Source organism: Telmatherina bonti, assembly GCF_933228915.1.
Source record: "Telmatherina bonti genome assembly, chromosome: 9".
NCBI classification, from domain to species: domain Eukaryota; kingdom Metazoa; phylum Chordata; class Actinopteri; order Atheriniformes; family Telmatherinidae; genus Telmatherina; species Telmatherina bonti.
In genome coordinates this window covers 14,673,536-14,692,040 of record NC_136627.1, presented here as the reverse complement: position 1 = coordinate 14,692,040, position 18,505 = coordinate 14,673,536, and the positions used below count along the sequence as shown (strand labels likewise).

Genomic DNA, 18,505 nt, shown 5'->3' with positions numbered 1-18,505 from the left:
ACAGTACGACCAACTGCAATCCCCTCATAATACTGTTGTTTATGATTTTTAAGACCACGTGTAATTATTTAGTACTTCAAATGGTACTGAAAACATTATTGTTATACTTTACAATTGCTATGCAAAATGTAAAATATCATTAAAGTTTTTTTTTGTTTTTTTTTTACTACAAGACATCAACGGGATTTAGTATGTTAAACCACGGAAAGAGAGATTTACACGAAGCATTTGAAAGCAACAAAAGCCCGACCTTAAATGGTTGTACATCCAAGTGTTTACTTAATGTGGAATTTATACAACCATCATATTTATGACGCAGATTGCGGCATATTAGAAATGTCGTTGCAGTAACTTTGATTTTGATTTGGATGATAAAATGTGAATTATACAGTTCACCGGCACGTGATTAGATAATATTTCCAGGGAATCAAAATCAACCTTGATGTCTGAAAACTTTCTATGAAGTTACCATGTGCAACGTTTGAGAAAACAAAAACAAACCGATATTTTGATTAAAAGACTAATTCCATTTTATTTAAGCTGACAGTCAGTGACAGCACCAGACAGTATGGAATGTCCCAGATGGCCTGCATCCACCTGCAACATCCATGTTGCGTAAGTTCTGAAGTTTTTCTGCACCACGTCAGCCGATCAACCTCGAGTAAAATCATTATTACACTGCCATCTGCTGTTTAACATAAAAAAAACTGCACTCAATGGTATGAATGCTAAAATTATAGTTAAAATTAGGCATTCTTAGCAGATTGTTAAGATTATTTTTCCAGATGTCACAAGATTAATTACATAAAATGAAGATGTTCTTGTGTTAAGTTCTATTTATTTATATTGAGATATGCAACACTCTTCAGTGTAGGTGAATGACATTAGTTGGAAATGAATCAGAGATCATAAATTAGGGTCTGAGCTAACTTTTCTTTCAATAAATGGTTCTGTTGTCATTAAACTGTATAAAATATGAGTTCCATGAAGCAGTTCACTCTGGGTTAGATCAAGATGCATGGGATCATAGATGGGTTTGAAGAAGCTCAGCTCTACTGATCACTATGTGTACAACTTGAAATCCATCACTACTAGTTAATATTAAACATTGCTTTAATTCATGACTGAATCAAGGTACATTTCCAGTCTAAACACAGCAATGTATTAAAATATACAATCAAACATTAAAAGGCATACCATTATGACATTCGTGAACATTCAAAAATATCCCAGTCAATCAATTTTTTTCATCTCAATTCATCAACTGATTGCATATTACAGCACTAAGATTTCCCAAAACCAAAGAAAAAGCTTTCTGCTCATGTCAGAACAGGAAAAAAAAGGCATTCTGGTTCCATTTGATAACTACAGTCAATGCACTTTATGACAAATATAAGTTACTGGTCTGTTTGCAATGATTGTTTAATGGTAAAAAAAAAAAAAAAAAAAAGAAAAGAACAATTCAAAATATAGAGGATAGTATCCTGATGTCCATGTGTTCCCTTTAAATGCAACAGCAGAATAGACAAAAGTTGGCTTTTAGTGTGTTTCCCTTTTCAGTATGAAACAGGAAATAAAGTGTTATTGGCTGAATGTTGTCAATTTGGGTTTTGATGCTTAACTAATTCTGCATACATTGCTGTTTCAGCCATTCATATATCAAAATATTTAATTACTTCAGCAGATCAGTGCTTTGAATTTTGGTATTTGTAGCATTCATTCATCATTTTCAAAATATTAAGCTTTTTATCAAAGTTTTTCTGCTACTGAAATGAATGGTTTATATGATTTATAAGAGGTCGGAACAAAGTTTAGAGCTAAAATCCTTCACAGAACCTGACTATTTAAGTTTTTAAAAGGAAGCCAACATTAGAGGAAAAAGCAGGTTAACGAAACAACTGCGTTATACAGAGATGGATCCTTCTCTGAAGTTGGTTTTCCCAATCAGAACATTAAGAAGTGTAGCCTTTCCCTCCTCTGTGTTCTTCTGAGCCTGTTTCACAATGTCACTTAATCGATCCTCATCTTCTTGCCCCACAAGGTAGCCCTTACCACCGTAACCCTCTGCCACTGTGTGATAATCTGCAAAAGAAAGAAATAAATATATGTAGTTTGCCATTTAACAGCTGATACATAAAACATAATGCGAAATAAGAGAATGGGACATAATCTGTGTGTATTTTACATATGTGCTGAAAACATACCTGTAAATGCAAGGCCGCAGGCCACATTGCTACCGAGGATGGGAACCTGCTCTCTGGATATCTGACTCCAGCACGCATCGTTTCCCACAACAGCTATAACTGGTGTCTAGGGAACCAAAAGTTCATTAACAAGAATGTTATCAAAAGACATCAAGGAAACAAAACGTGCACACTCCAACATGCCCGTTTTTACATGGTTTTGATAATTGGAAAAGTTAATTCATCCATAAAATATCAAACTTTTGGATATTCTTCAGGCTGTGCGAACATGTGCCGACTGTACCTGATTGACAACTTTTATCTACTTAACTTTGCATTCTTCTTTTATCTGTTAAATCATGCCAGCTTTGACAAAAATTTTAACTATTATCATACTTATTTTATTTTTTATTTATTTTTTTTAAAGTATCACACATGTTAAATTTATTTCTTAAACGTAGTTTCAAAGTTCTAGGAGGATTTTACCTTGTGTCTGGTAAATGTGTCAAACTCTGCAACGCTGTACCCCAAAGAGCCATCGCCGTAGACTATCCACACCTGAAAGGCATGCAAATTATTATTTTATAGGGAGAGGATTAAAACTGAGGAAAAGATGATCACCTGCAACCCTGCACTAGAATAAGTGAATGGATGGATGATTGATAAAGAAAATCAAACCAACTACCAATATCAATATACCTCAGACTCCGGCCGGCACAGTTTTGCTCCCAGAGCAAAACCTCCTCCAACTCCCAGAGTCCCAAAAGCTCCTAAAGGAACCAGGACCAATAAGAATATGCTATGAAACAATAAAACAAAATGAGCAAATCAAAGCAAATTGTGCTTTGTAAAAGAAATAAACCTGGATCTAGCCAACGCAGAGGCCCTCTCGGCCTCATTATGTAAGCAGCACTTCCTACAAAATCTCCCCCATCTGCTACAATGATGCTGTCCTCAGCCATCAGCTCATCCACACAGTGGAGAACTTTCAAGGGATTTAAGTGGTGTTCAGTCTTCTCTTCAGCTTTAGCCCTGAAATAGAAAAAGTAGTTTATGTGAAGGAGAAATTAGGTTTCATTACGATGTTTGCATCAACACTGATTCCACCAGTGGGATACCTGTTTGCATTTTCTTTGGTCAGATCTCCAGCTTTGAGGCTCTGTGGCCATTCCTCTAGACAGCGGTGGCCCTTTAGCCCTTTAGAAAGGCGCACTAAAAACGAACCAGCATCACCTATAATAAGAGAAACAAAAATCTTGTTTTTATATCTAACATGGCCAAGTATTTGAGTCAAAGTTCAAAAGAAATAGAAAAACACAGAAATATTCTGTTAAATTTATAATAAACATTAATGATGACAATTGAAGGCTGTGAACGCACCCTGAATTGCTATAGTTGGTTTCCAGAACATATCAGAGTTTTTCAGCAGCTGCGATTTGTCTCGGTTGACGGCGATGATTTTGCTGCGTCTGTTGAGAACTCTGCCATAACTCAGCCTGAAGTCACACACAGTACCTGCAAACACAGGACATGAAATGACCTTCTACACATATTTAAAGAAAGAACAAGTTCCTAATGCATTTATTTAATTTCATTAATGGGTGATTGTTTTTCCTCAAAACGTTACTAAATGACTCAGTTATTAGAATTTAATTATAAAACTAACCACGGTTAACCCTTTACACTATCACTGTATATTAACTTGTTCACTTTTGTCTTGTATCATTATTAATTAGCTGTGAAAATGATGTTATTACCATGTTATCATGCTAAAGCACACCAGTAAAAATAATTTAATGTATACCAAATATGGATGTAGCCACAGTGATGTTACATGTTGGTGTTTATTTTTGATTGAGTATTAAAAAAAAAAAAACAATCGATTCTGAATCCATATGTTAAAGACTGCATTTTTCTGCACCACAGTGTGCAAAATAAAGTCAAACTGTATTTCAGGAAGACTTTTGCAGCTTTACACATCACAGGAGCATATTTGTTCACTGATCTAACACTGCTGTCAATGTGAGAATTTAAGCCAAACTTAAACGTTAGAGAAACATAGATATACAGTCGATTGTAAAAGTCATGCCTGACCTGCCAAGAGAACCAAGTCGGCCTCCTTTAAAGCGTCTCGTCTATTCTGTCGGATGTGGATGGGACTGTCTTTACCCAGTATACCACGGGACATGCCTCCAAGAAAGCAGGGTATACCCAGGTCCTCCAAAGCCCTCCTAAAATTGAGGAAGTCATTTTGCAACATAATAAAGATAACATCAAAATGAAACAGCCAACTATGGATTTTAATCTCAGAGCAAAACCTTTTTAGGTTGAGATTAACTGAGAACTCAGTATGGATTTAGCAACTTGGAATACAAACTGTCAGCAGAGGGAAGGAGGAATAGATTTAGGAAATAATTTGCTGACAAGTTCAGTCAACACCACTGATCCTTGATCCAATATAGATTAGAAAGTTAGTATAGCTGCATAATTGATGTAGATTTAAAAAAAATAAAATAAAATAAAAAAATCAATGAATAAAATGAATTTAAGTTTTACTGAAAGACTATGGAATCATTTCAGGAATACACGCACCTGTTGAGAATCAGGTTAACAGTTTGGGTGCAGCTGTCACCGTGCAGGTATAACGTATAATAGCTTAAAAATCTACCCAATCAACACTACTAAGACAGCATTCTTCTCCATGCTTAGTTGAAAAAACATTGTTACGATTTCCAGTAATCTCTATTCAAACAACCTGCTCTTTTCATGGATGAACTGTTGGGCGTTTAGTGCATTTTCTGTGACAGAAGTGCTAAACAACACATAAAACAGCCTTTTGGCTTATGACTGCACAAAGCATAAGGAGGAAAGCCTGAATAAAACACAGAGTATTTAACATGCATCATAGCACCTGTTATCTCTGATTAGAGATTTAGTTTTTGTTGAGCTGGGCGTCAGACTTGTGTTTAAAAACAGCAACAGGTATGGTGAAACATGTCTTAAGTCGAGACTAAAACTGTATCGCAAATGTCAATATAATGTTGTACTTCTAACTTCTAGAGTTAGAGTCCGTCCCCTACAGCCCACACCCTACTGCCATCTTTACCACCCATTATTGTTTTCGACACAAACTGAACAAAATATTGAAAGACCTGGGATATCCCGAATGATCAGCAAACAATCAAACAGTAAAGAGTGTCAAACAAACAACACAAAGAGGATTTTTCTGTACCTAATGTCACCAGCTGGCGTTGGAGGTAGCGTTGCTTGGCTTCCCAGAAGAATCACTGGTTTCTTGGCTCTGCTCACAAGCTCTATGCACCTTTGTAACTGGTTTGCATTGAGAGAAATGAAGTAAACAATATAAAACTGGTTTGTATTCTTTTAAGAGTACAAAATGAAAGACTGATCTGAAAAGGGTACATAAAAGTATGACCTCATCAATAAAACATGAAAATCAGCAGTTTAAAACTAAAAACAGAAAATACCTGCTCGTCTGCGGCCTGAGGGATGTGAACAGGAAGTGGTGAAACATCTCTTGTTTCCCAGGCTCCAGCGAAAAGGTTCATTAGGTGATTATTGAGGTAACTTAAAAGAAACCAAACTTTGACACTGAATAATTTTTCATCACAAGCGCCCAAGTCCGGTCCTGGAGATCTACAGTCCCTCTTAGATGCGTCCTTCTCCAACACACCTGAATCAAATGGCTGAATTCCCTCATGCACGTGTCATTCAGCTCTAAAGAGGCCCGGTAACAAGAGATTCATTGGATTCAGGTGCGCTGGAGATGTACACACATAGCTGAGTTTCTGTAAAAACCGAATACATGCCCGCAAAAAACCTTGAGTCCACATCACAACGTCGTTTTAAAAAACATCTGTCCACACCTAACTGCAAAAGCACATTGCTAATTACAGTCACAGGGAATCCATGCCGTTTTTAAGTGTAAACACTGGACCCACATGTGGCATTGAGCTTTTTTGTCATAGGCAGTGACATTTCGAAACCCAAATCTCTGGTCATGTCTGTCAACATGCAGATGAACAAACCCAGTATTTGTAAGTCTTCACTTTGGTTGGAGGTGTTTGAAATGATCATTTTTAATGCTGTAAATCTGCGCTTTCGCAGGTCAAATCATGGAAAAATACTTTTGTTTTGTGAAATACCCAGCTACATGTGGATAAGGCCTTAAAGTGGAACTATTATGTGCATTTCAGGCTAATTTATTTTTATTTCTGAGACCAGAAGGGCTGGGATTGATCGAGTTATTGTCACAAATCGCTTTATTTACTTCAGACCAACCCTCTCCGTAGGCTGTCAGATCAGCCTGTGGGCAAAACGAGTGGATTGAGACTCTTCCGCATTAAGCCCCGCCTCCCGCCACTGCGCTACATCGGGAGCGCGCTCCGCACCTGCTTTCGCCGTCATTGTAACATCTCATAAACAGAAGGATTAGGCTAATATGAACTCAATAAAAAAAACAAAATACAATGTCAACACATAGCATACAACCCTACATGTTGGAACCTGAATCAGACCCTGAAAACGAAGTGGAAAACAGCAACCCACAGCAACGAATGCAGCAGGATGTCACTCTTTGGTCAACTCACCAGCCATCGTTCGAAATAACTTTATCCGACGTTTTCCACCCGCCTGATGTATTTGTACATGCTCTTGTTAACCAGTAGAAGGTAACCAATCACCGAACCTTATCCCCCGGGACGTCACAAGGATTTCCAAGTAGAAAAAACTCTCTAAAACGACGCGTTTTTCGTCGCCATGGAAACCGAACGGAGAGCGTGCTGGAACTCAAACTCAAACATGCGTTTAGGTGATAAAAAAAAAAACAGCGCCGTTCGCATGTCTGATGAGGATTCAACACTGTAACACTGTAGAAAGCTAAAAAAAAACTTGAAATACCATAAAAGCACCCCTTTAAAGTTGCAGGATGGTAGATCTCAAAGATCAGGCTTGGGCACATCTTCCATTTTCACAGAGTTTACTTCATTCCGGGTTTTGTTTTTTGTTTTTTTACTATAGATTAGTGAAAAATAAAACATTACTGTGTTTTCTGATAACTTACCATGTCACGATTTTTCCCATCAGGCCTTTGGGAGGGTTCTTAACACCAAACTCTTTGGACACCAGGTGGTAGGGATATAGTGTGTCAATGGGAAACTCTATGAAAACAGGACCAGGCGTTCCCGACTGAGCAATGGCAAGGGCCTTCCTAACCGTAGGCACAATCTCCCTTACTGTCCTGATGGAGGCACAGAACTTACACAATGGCTTGAAGAGAGACATCTGGTCTATGTCTTGCAATGCTCCTCTGCCCTGTACAACAAACACATTCAAGTAAAGTCCATTTATAGAAGCACCACATACAACATCTGGCAAAAAAAATTACACCCATCTTTTAACCAGAGATTATTTTCTTCTGTTAATTTCCATCTATACGTTCATATCTTATAGAAATTGAGTATTTGAATCGAATTTACCTGCAGTAGTGTACCAGCAGCTCCTCCCAAAAGCAGTAATGGTGATTCAGCCATTTGAGCATTCTTTACTGCAGTCACTGTGTTAGTCAGACCAGGGCCAGCAGTCACTGCTGCAACACCAACAGTGCCTGGTGCAGAGAGCAACATCACCACCATCAACTTGCACCATAATGTTTACATTTCTAATATAAAGATTTAACCACAAAAGGAATTAAGGTATGTTTATTCATGAAACGACATAACACCTGCCTGGGGAAATTTTGTACTGCCTCAACAAAGTTGCAACACCTTCATCCTCCATAACATGTGCCAACATAAGTTGTGATAAAGTAAACTTATGTAACTTGTGTCTGCACCTGAGAGTCTTGCCACAGCATCGGCAGCGAAAACAGCAGTAGCCTCGTGTCTGGTATCCACAATGCGGATGCCCACCTTCTCGCAAGCCACAAGGATGGGTGAGATGTGCCCACCGACAAGGGTGAAAAGGAACTTGACCCCATGTGCACGGAGAACCTCTGCCACATTCTCACCACCATGTCTAGGGCTCTTTGTCTCAGTCTAAGAAACAAGACAGGAAGATAAAGGAATAAGAGAGAAAACACAAGTTATTATTGCTTTATCAAATAACAAATTATCAGCAGTTGTGCAAAGTAGAAAAGAGATCCATCTTAGATAAGCAGATAAGACGTACTGTAAAATTATTGCACCTCCTATGGTCAGTTGTCTCACTATGTCTTTCTCTACTTTGGCAGCCAAGGCCGGATTATCCAATGGGCATTATGGGCACAGGCCCAGGGGCCCATGTCCACTTGGGGCACTTTGAATTTCCCCTCTGGGATTAATAAAGTATCTTTGATTTGATTTGATGTGGGGCCCACGAAGAGCATATACCAGCAGTTTGGACATGAAACAAAATGTACATAAAAGCCAGATAGTTACAGCACAGTGTCTAGTGTATTGCTATTGGTACCACTGGCTGAGAAATGTTAGAAACACTGTTTTACAGTGTGTCATTCACAATTTTTACAATGTTGCGGTGGAGAAGGGGGCCCCTGGAATACTCTGGGGCCAGGGACCTGTGCACTTTTACTCCGGCCCTGTTGGTAGCTTTTCATTATTAATAACACAATTTTGTTGGGGCTTGCACCAATGACGTGCCCTTTGGCTTTGCGCTATCTCACTAACAACCTCTGTTTTGATAGTCTTTGTGCAAGAAAACAGTAAAACTGTTCAAAGTTTACGTAGATGGATATCAGGTTACACTGCCACCTGTGTTAGCCATGAAACCACAGGTGACCAAATGAGGGCAAATGACCATGAAGGTGTATTTACACTGACTGAACGCCACATTGCCGGGTAGCTCTTTTATCACGAAGGGAAAGGGGGAAAAAAAAAAAAAAAAACAAGTTTCTCGTAATAATGGTGACTTGTCAACACTTACCTTATGAAACAGCTGGTAGAATAAACCAATTTTGTAAGCTGCAAACACAAGCCCACCAACTACCACACAAGCAGAGCATCCGAGAACAGTCCCAATGCATCCCAGAGAGTCCATGTCGCCACCAGGAAGAAAAAACGTGATCATAAAACTGATAAAAGTGGTGTGAACTTGATCAAGAAACCTTGTTGTAGTTCAGTAGTTCACTTGTTCAGGCTATGCTAATATATAAGGCGAAGCTGCGCACAAAATAACAGTGAAGCTATTAAGAAAAAAAAAAAAAGTCAAATTCTGCGAGTACTTTTACGACATAGCCGTCGCATATTTAGTCAGAGAGGAGGAGCTTTGAAGGACATTCCGCCTTTAAAACAAGCCTGAATAACCCTGTGCTCTTTCTGCAACTGCAGTGCTGACACATGAACGTCAGCGACTAGCTTAGAGATGTACATGTCAAGCTAGCAGAAAGTATAAAAGTGATTTCCGGAAAGATGTTTCAGAATAAAAGCTTTATGGAAAAGATATATTTGTTAAACACAAGCTTTGCGGAAAATATCACATATACAAGTTATAAATGGTAGTAATGAATAAATTGAATATGTATTTCCAATCTATGCCTATTTATTTTCACGATGATATAAAAAAATGAAAAAACATGTATCGTTTTTGCTGTGTGTAAAAAGCTTATTTCCGGTTGTCGTTGTGTCGCCATGGTTATAAAAATGGCTGTTTTATTATATCACTGTTGAGCTTATGTGAAAGAGGTGTATCCTCTGAAAGCAAGCCCTTCATTCGGGAAATTGACAAGTATCTTGTCCAACAAAAACCTTCTGTGGGTGTTTCAATGAAGGTTTATCTAAACAGAGCAAAGTTCAGCCTGAAATGCTGCAAGTCAAATCAGAAGGTTGAATTCTGTTGCAAGTTATGGTTTGTAGACATAAAGACGTGGAATAAACAGCAGAAACATTTGGCTATATGTAAATTAACATGATCAAACAGACTTGCACAAACAGGATTTGAAAATAACTATTAGACATTTCATTAACTGGTTATAATCTGAAACATAAAAAAAAATGTTTGGAGTGGCGTAAATTTCAGTATCAATAAGATATCTCTTACTTAATGTGTATAGCTATATTTGCATATGTAAAGCCAAGTTTGAGCACTTTATTCATAGAAGTGTGCAAAAGGGAAGTCTGTAAACATCAACAGTCTTTCCATGATCAGGATTTTCAGCAAACAATATTTTGGCAGCCACCTTTTGCTCCTCGAAAACAACGATCTGAAAGAGAACAGAAAGATACTGATCATATAACATATAGTTTTCTACAAAAAGTACTTGGAATTTACCAACAAATGAATTATATCTGCAGTTCTCATAGATTGCACCTGATTTTCTCCACTTCTGAGCCAAGGTCCAGGGAGATAGAGGAATTGCTGGGGACCGATGAACCAGTAACGGCCAAGGTTCTGCCCATTAACAAATACAACTCCTTTACCCCAACCCTACAGGCAAATGCAGCATTTATTAAATAATGTGAGACTGGAAATTAATATTTTTTTAAAATAAAAAACCATAAATTACAATGAAGCAGAGAAAAGCTTTCCAAATCAAATGTTTAGATCCAACAACATTTTATTTACTACTATTAAGTTTCTTAAGGATATAGAATATTATCCAAAACAGTGGATTTTCTAGATCGTTTAGCTGCATTCAACCAAACAAATGAAATAAGCTATTATATTTACAGGGAGTTTGATGAAGGTGTCTTTGGGTGGGCCATCCACACAGAGTCTGGTCTGGACAAATGCTGGGACAGATGGTGATTTGAAGTCGGTTTTCCACTGACTAGAATTTGTTAATCTAAAACAAGACCAACATTTATTTGATCACACAGTGTAGTTGCAGTTTTCATTAATGCATTTGAACAACATAACTTGGCCTATGAGCAAATAAATGTATGGATCCGATATTAACCATAAACACATATTAAATAAAAGCAAGATTCAATGTGTATATCAATATTATAACTATTCTAAAAGAAATTAAAAGTTAGTTGACACTATGAACCAGTCTCCATAGATCTGACACAAAGTTTTACATTTAATATCAAACCTTTTAATAAAGTTTGGCTTCAGATCTAAACAGAAGATTGTGAATCCTCTCAGCGGTGTATGATTCAACTCAACATCTCCCACAATACCTGCAACACATTATGAGACAACATGCAATACAGTGGAATGACAAGAGCAGAACAGTGTCATTTTAGTGTGGTTTTAGTATAGATGAGGGGTGTCCAGCTCTGGTCCTCGAGGGCCACAGACCCAAAGTTTTTGCATATATCTCTGCTCTGACACACCTGACTCAAATTAACCAGTCATTGTGCAGACCTTTGTGTGCTGTTGGATTCATTTAATATAAGCCAGGTGTGTTGATACAGGGATACATCAAAAACCTACAGGACAGCGGCCCTCCAGGACTGACTTTCGGCACCCCTGGTATAGATCAATAAGACTGGTGTGGATCACTGGAGTAATTATAAGCTGGTATAAATAGACCACCATATATCTGAATGTATAATGTATGAATACCTTTGCGCTGTTCGTCAAGAGCTTTCCCATAATTCACTCTTCCACAGTTCTCCACAAGTAAACCCAATGTCCTTGTCCCCTTTGATGGACAAAAAAGTGTTACTTGTAGATTTATGACCTGAAAGCTTGAAATACTTAAATGCTGGACTGAATGGCAAATAAAAAAGTATGAACACCTAGGAAGTGCATATGGTGCTAACACAGTGCAGAAAATGGAAGCAAAAGGATGCAATATGATTTTGGAACTTCCTAAATTTATTTACCTAAAGAAAAAAAAAGAGAGATTATACAATCTATTGGCCATCATTACATTACTAAAAGGCATTGTGGCACCACATGTCTGAATTGGCTGAATGTGTGCCCTACATAGAGAGGCTATAAATTCTCCTCACAGAAGGCCCTGGTTTGATTCATAGATTTGATTTGTTGGGCAGCCAAAATTGGAGAGATGAGGCCTCATAATAGCATTATCAAGAATTCCTGTTCTCCTTAACGTTCAAAGTTTAACTAAAACAGACTTAGTTAATGTGTAAACCTGTTTTATCATTAGAAAGGAAAGGTTCTTGTTGAAAATCACAGTTTCTCAACAGTATGTACCATGCAGCAATAAAGCATCATATGTATGCTTCAACTGAAACATTATATCTCTGCATCTAGAACAAAAGGAAAACATGACCAAATCATAACATGGTTTAGTTGTAAGAGTCCAGATGCTTCCAGAGTCATAGACAGGTGTGTTTGAGATGACAACATAAAAGATAAAACTTCCATATACCTTGACATCGGGAAGTCCAACTTCATGAGTCTTGTAGTCCAAACAACCAACACATTCTCTATCCACAAAAACCTGGAGAAAATCAACAGTTACAGGTTTGTGTGTATTTATGCACAAACAGCATGTGTGTCTTCATATGGGTATATCTGTGTGTCCTCACCAATGCCCTGTCTCTGATGTTGTTCCTGGAGTTCAGCGTTCCTCCACTTGTGATGGTGGTCTCATACAGTGTATAACCGTATGACTGACCATTGTCGTTGTTGACTGGGAGGTTCTCCATGTTCACTGGCTTTTCTGACCTGTACGGCTGTATGATAGACACACTTGCTTATGTGGCACACGACTTTAGCTTTTCTTCATGAAGTGATTGTTTATTCACCCGCTCAGTGTAGACATAATTTTGTGTTTTCTAGATTCCATAATCAGCTGTAATACCAGCCAAGTGCTTGCCATCTGTAGATTACCTTTTCTGCAAACTGCAAGCTGTCCCACAGGGAAAGGTGCTGCTGCATGAAAGCAGGCTCGTAAGCTCTTGTCTCCTGAGGAGAGGGCACTTCAGGAAGACGCTCAGCTGGAAAACAAGTTGGCAAAATATTTAATCAAGGGTAATCATGCATCAATTAGCTTTCTAGATAATGAAGACAACAAAATCATTGTTATGTGCACATCTGTTCTCATGGAATCATGACATAAGGATGCTGACGACCTTACAGTGGTACTGGCTGAATAAATTCCTCAAGAGTTGGTATTTTGTGGTGCAGTCTCCAGCTTCAGATAGAGGAGCGTCGTAATCTGGCAAAAGAACATTTACAAAACCAGCACAGATTGATATGAATGTGAAAGTATGTTTATTAGGTGTCTAAAACGATCTTTGTTCCTCAGTTCCCATCGTACCGTAACTTGTGACTTGAGGTTTGTAGGTGCCAAAGTCCATTGCTCCATTCATGAAGCCAAAGTTGGTTCCACCATGGAACATGTACAGGTTAATGGAAACACCTCTCTCTAAAATCTCAGATACCACTGCTAGCATGTCTGTTAAGGGGCAGACTTTTGATAAATTATGACATATTACATAGAAAGACAGGCTAATAAGCGTTACAGTAATGCTCCTCGCTGTTAAAGTATCTATGTGGGATGCAGTGAAGCAGCTTATATTCACAAATAAAACACGATACATGTTCACAATACGTTCACATGTCTGCCATGAATATTGGAAATGATGGTAATGATGTGAGTGAAACAGAGAGACAGATGTTGAAAACGAACAACAGCTTAGCCTTATTGTACCTTCTGCATGGAATACATGATGATGCCCTCCCCAGACGTCAAACCACCCAGACCAATACTCCATCACCATTAAAGGTTTCTGGGGCTACATTGAACACAAAAACAAAAATGTATTAATAGATATTTAATAAATGTTGCACATTACTGATTTAGAAAAAAAAAAAAGGACAAAAACGCTTTAAAAATGTATAGATAGGCTGGTACTGTAACATTTGCAGCAGGAATCATTTTGGTGGGCAAAATATCTTTCAGAGCTTGCATCACACCAGCTTTCTAAGATTCATGGGAGAGAAAAAAAAAAACGTTTCACATGTATGACAATATGCTTCTCACTGCTGTTTGTGATTTGTGGTTGGTTGCCTGCTTTGTAAACATTATTCTGGCAGCCATGTTGGAAGATAGCTTCATGGCCTTTTCTTTCTTTTTCCACAATAAAATGTTTGCAGAATTGTTAGTATGCTGTGAATTGTTGAAAGTATTTTCTCTCAGCATATCAAATATACTAACTAATACTTATAACAACAATTAGGAAAAAAAACATAGGAGACAGAGTTAATAATCCCAGCTTTTTTCTTTTCTGGTTACTTTCGTCGCTCCTAGCTTGCTTGAACAATAACCCAGTGAAATTGGGTTGTATATACTGACGGTCCTGTCTTAATCCAGATATAGACTGTGTCCAATGTTGCACTCAGGTAAAATATTGGTTGTTTTCAAAGAGGCACCGTGAAATCTTGCACACTGCATGGAGGGCACTCCTCTTTCATTTTGAGCAAGTACAAGCAGTGATCAGCGCAAATTTTGTTGCAATGGAAGCTGGCATCATCCATCAGTGGGGAAAACTAATATGAAAACATTTAAATAAATTTCCAAGTAGGCTTAATATCGTTGAGGCAATTATGTTTGACGTTTTTGGAGCTGTGTTCTCACCCAGAGAAATCTTAAAACTACTTTCTATAGCAGCTCATTACTGATGGCAGAAATTGTTGTGACTCTTTAATTTAATTGTCCCTACAGCAAAATGGCAGATAAAGATTCTGATTCAAATGTATTGTATTGTAACATTGTAGCTATTGCTGTAAATGCGGTGTTAGAGAAGCCAAAACGACTTATTCCATTTTTCTATTCTATTCTATTCTATTCTAGTCTAGTCTAGTCTAGTCCAGTCATTTATCAGACGCTTTTCTAGAAAGCGGCTCATATATGAGACATATTCTAATTTTTTGCAATTAGCCTGTTCCACAAATATATGTAAATAACTTCAACAAATTTGACCAAAAAACACCTTAAGCAATGTAAGGAATCCAGTATGCACAGACTATAAATGGGTCAGTGAAAGGCAGCTGGACATTTTTTGTTTTGTGACATGTTGTTTTTAAAGAACTATAGGAAAATAAGTCCCCTTGCCGCTTGCCACTGAGATGAACTATGACTTCGATGTCTAAGGCTGTATATTTTATTCTTACAGATAAGCCACAATGACAACCAATGTCAGACTGCTAGAATCATCAAAGACCACCTATCACCTTTACTTGCCTGCATATCAGCTAAGTGCTGAATAGCTCCAAATGACAGTCTCTGAAGATTTATTGTTCTTAGAACTGAAATTAACAAGATATGAGCTTATTAAACACAATACAATAAACAACACAATACAATAGAAGAAAAAGCTTAATTAAGCTTAATTAAGCAAATCAAAGAATTTCTTTTTTGTCTCTTGTTATGTCCTTATTACCTCCCTCAGTTCCTCCATATCTCAAGCCTTCCCAGTTATCTGAAGTCAAGAGGAGCTCATTGACCCCTCTGGACTGGAGACACTGCAGGAAAAAAAAATTCACAGAGGACGCTGAACTAATTAACTAAAAATTAAACACTTTAAGTGACAATGAAAGACATGAAAGAACTCACATTCTTTACAAATGGCATGTAGTCCTCATCTTTGGCGTATGAGCCGTACTCGTTTTCAACTTGGACTGCGATGATTGGACCTCCCTCTTCAAACTAAGGAACATTTGGTGAGTTTTCAAACACTGAATGTTATGATTAATCAGGAATGTGGATTTACCATCAGGGGTTTGACGACTGAGATGAGCCTATCAAAGTACAAGTTGACAGCATCTACAAATCCAGGATAAGTTGTTCTCAGCTGCATGTCTTCGTCTTGCAGCAGCCAGCTGAAAAACACAGGAACAATGTGGTTTGCTCGTAGCCTATTCGGTTTAATCAGACTCAAATCGTTGGCGTAGTGATTATCACTGCAGCCTCACAGCAAGAGCGATGCTGGTTCGAGCCTCACTGGGGGGGGGTTAGGGTTAGGGTTCTCCCACTGCACCAACACACCTGACTCAAATTGAATAGATCCAACGGTTTCTTGTCAACCTATTCATTCATTTCAGTCAGGTGTGTTGGAGCATGAAGACAACAAAAACATGCAGGCTATCAGCCTTCGATGACTGGAGTTTGACACCTGTGGACTAAGCGGTAGAGAAAATGAATGAATAACTCAAATCTATTCACCTTATCTATCCTCAAATATGGCCATTCCCAACACACTCATAATCAGCCATTATCCCCTCTCTACCTATACTCACTTGTTTCTGTTGAACCTTTTCTTTTTTAACGTTGATCCTCATGATTTCCTTGTAAGTGTACGATCTAAAATTACTTTTATTTTGAACATTTTACCTGCTCTGAATCCGAATCTCTGACTCTCACTTAGTCCTCACTTGTCAACTTAATACCTCAGCTTTGTCTAATGAACATCACACTTTATATTTGTGTTGTGTTTATTCTGATTGTCACAGCAGAAGAGCGAGCATAAACAAGATAGACAAAACCAGTATGCAGCGCAGTGAAGTAACAGGCAAGTGATGCTACCTTGGTAAACCACCGAGATCCCATTCAGCACAGATATAAGGTCCAGGTCGCAAGATCACCCAGAGACCCACCTCATATGCTAAACTGATGTAAGCTCTGTAAAACACACAAGTTTTTTTAAAATTATGTTAAGTTTTGTTTCAAATGTTTATCATCCCCATGTGGGTAAGTATACAAAGACCTTACTTAACGTCCAGCTGATCCTGAAAGTTGAAAACTCCTCTCTCAGGCTCATGCAGGTTCCATGGCACATATCTGAAAAAGAAACTAAGGGAATGACTCCAGGAATCTCAAGCAACAACATGCTCCAGTGGCCTTTTATTTTGTTTTAGAGAAACACATCTACTATGGCGTTTTTACTGGAGACACTGGTAAAAGAACACTGAGATTCCTTTAATTACGGCAGACATAACATGCAGCAAAGACCTACGTTGTGAGAGTATTAAGACCACAAGCCTTCATCTTCAACAGCCGATCCCTCCAGTAGGGCCTAGGGACACGGAAGTAATGGGTCGAGCCTCCCAGGATGCGGAAGGGCCTCCCATCTAGAGTGAATTGTGATGAATTTGCCCTCAGACCCTCCAGATGGCTCATTGTTCTCACTTCAAAATGATACCTAGTGGGGTTAGAGCAATTACTTTAAACTGAATCTGAAAAGAATACATCATAAAGCAGGTTGTAGCAGCGTGTTACAGCAAAATGATCACATGTAAAACTGGATGAAAATGTTTGAAATATTATAAAATACTTAAACACTAATGAGTTATATATATGAAATGTATTATAATAAAAATACGGACATTTAAAAAGTACAAAGGCTGCTAATAAGGTATAAGTAAGAGAAAATCTTACCAAGTCTTAACATGGATGTCTGAAATATGGGGAAAAAAAACCCAGATTACATTCAAAACCCTGTCACTGCTGTCCCTTGGTGCTGAGCCTACCAGAAAGCAATGGAGGGTCGGATGGTGCTGGGAGGCCTCAAACACGGTGAATAAGGGAAACTATTGTTGTTTCAGAACAACAATGCAATCTCTCTCTCGCTTTCTCCCCCAGTCGCAACATGGAGGCATGATATTTTCCAGTTATGTAGCCTTGATGACACAGTTCTCGGAAAGAATTTCCTGACGTCCTTGGGTGTCTCTAAATGTAACCAAATGGGATAAGGTTGCCATGGTCGAAGGTTATCCTGCCATAAAAACCAGTTTGTGTACATGTTTAACCTAGACTGATTATCTTGAACATGTTTAACCAGAACTTTGTTGTTTTTTTAATCATGGAAGTTAGTTTGATTTTTTTAAGCAGTTTTATGAAAATCAGATAAACGTGAGAAGTTATCAGATAAGCTTTTATCTAATAATTAACATTGGTTTGTTTGAGCATTTACGAAAAACAAATTCTGTGAGAAAATAATACTTAAAATCAACCACCCCTTCCCCCATACACACACACACACACACTCACTTTTTTTTAAATTTTTTTATTTAAAGCCAGAAAAGTGTAGAAAACACCTGTGCAATAGGTTACTTGACTGCATGCTGTGTTTTAAAACTGCACAATCATCGTACTAAAGCCAACAGAGGGACCTACATGGACCTAATCAATAAGCTGAAACAATCTTTTACGGTATCTACAGTTTCAGTCCGAGGGCCACGATCATGCAGGTGTCCCATGTTTCCCTGCCCCAACACACCAGACTGAAAATGAACGAGTCATTGTGCAGAACCTCATCGGCAAGGAGTGTCGAAAGTCAGTCCTGAAGGCTTTGGATGTTTCCTGCTCCCGGCACACCTGAATCAGATCGATCGGTCAGCATGCTCGGGGACAACTTGACAAGAGAGACATTTCATTTGAATCAAGT

At 38.2% G+C, this 18,505-nt stretch overlaps 2 protein-coding genes across 2 annotated transcripts; both read right to left on the bottom strand.

Annotated features, from left to right (window-relative positions):
- Positions 1-840: 840 nt before the first annotated feature.
- Positions 841-9,474, bottom strand: ilvbl (ilvB (bacterial acetolactate synthase)-like). The gene is made up of 14 exons (XM_079246346.1): positions 9,123-9,474; positions 8,038-8,239; positions 7,682-7,809; positions 7,267-7,517; positions 5,672-5,771; positions 5,416-5,513; positions 4,278-4,414; positions 3,564-3,698; positions 3,302-3,416; positions 3,046-3,215; positions 2,883-2,953; positions 2,670-2,741; positions 2,205-2,310; positions 841-2,082 (listed from the first exon to the last, which is right to left on the bottom strand). The coding sequence occupies exons 1-14, from the start codon at positions 9,264-9,266 to the stop codon at positions 1,904-1,906; spliced, it is 1,908 nt and encodes a 635-aa protein (XP_079102472.1). The 5' UTR covers positions 9,267-9,474; the 3' UTR covers positions 841-1,903.
- Positions 9,475-10,287: 813 nt separating this feature from the next.
- LOC306760871 (beta-galactosidase-1-like protein 2) lies at positions 10,288-17,244 on the bottom strand (the record flags this gene model as incomplete). Its single annotated transcript, XM_079246906.1, has 18 exons — positions 17,075-17,244; positions 16,831-16,899; positions 16,645-16,740; positions 15,833-15,941; positions 15,676-15,768; positions 15,503-15,584; positions 15,304-15,368; positions 13,771-13,855; positions 13,378-13,515; positions 13,195-13,275; positions 12,948-13,054; positions 12,644-12,790; positions 12,484-12,555; positions 11,709-11,787; positions 11,233-11,320; positions 10,866-10,980; positions 10,506-10,622; positions 10,288-10,398 (listed from the first exon to the last, which is right to left on the bottom strand). Exons 1-18 carry the CDS (start codon positions 17,236-17,238, stop codon positions 10,288-10,290), a joined length of 1,818 nt encoding a protein of 605 aa, XP_079103032.1. The 5' UTR covers positions 17,239-17,244.
- Positions 17,245-18,505: the final 1,261 nt, after the last annotated feature.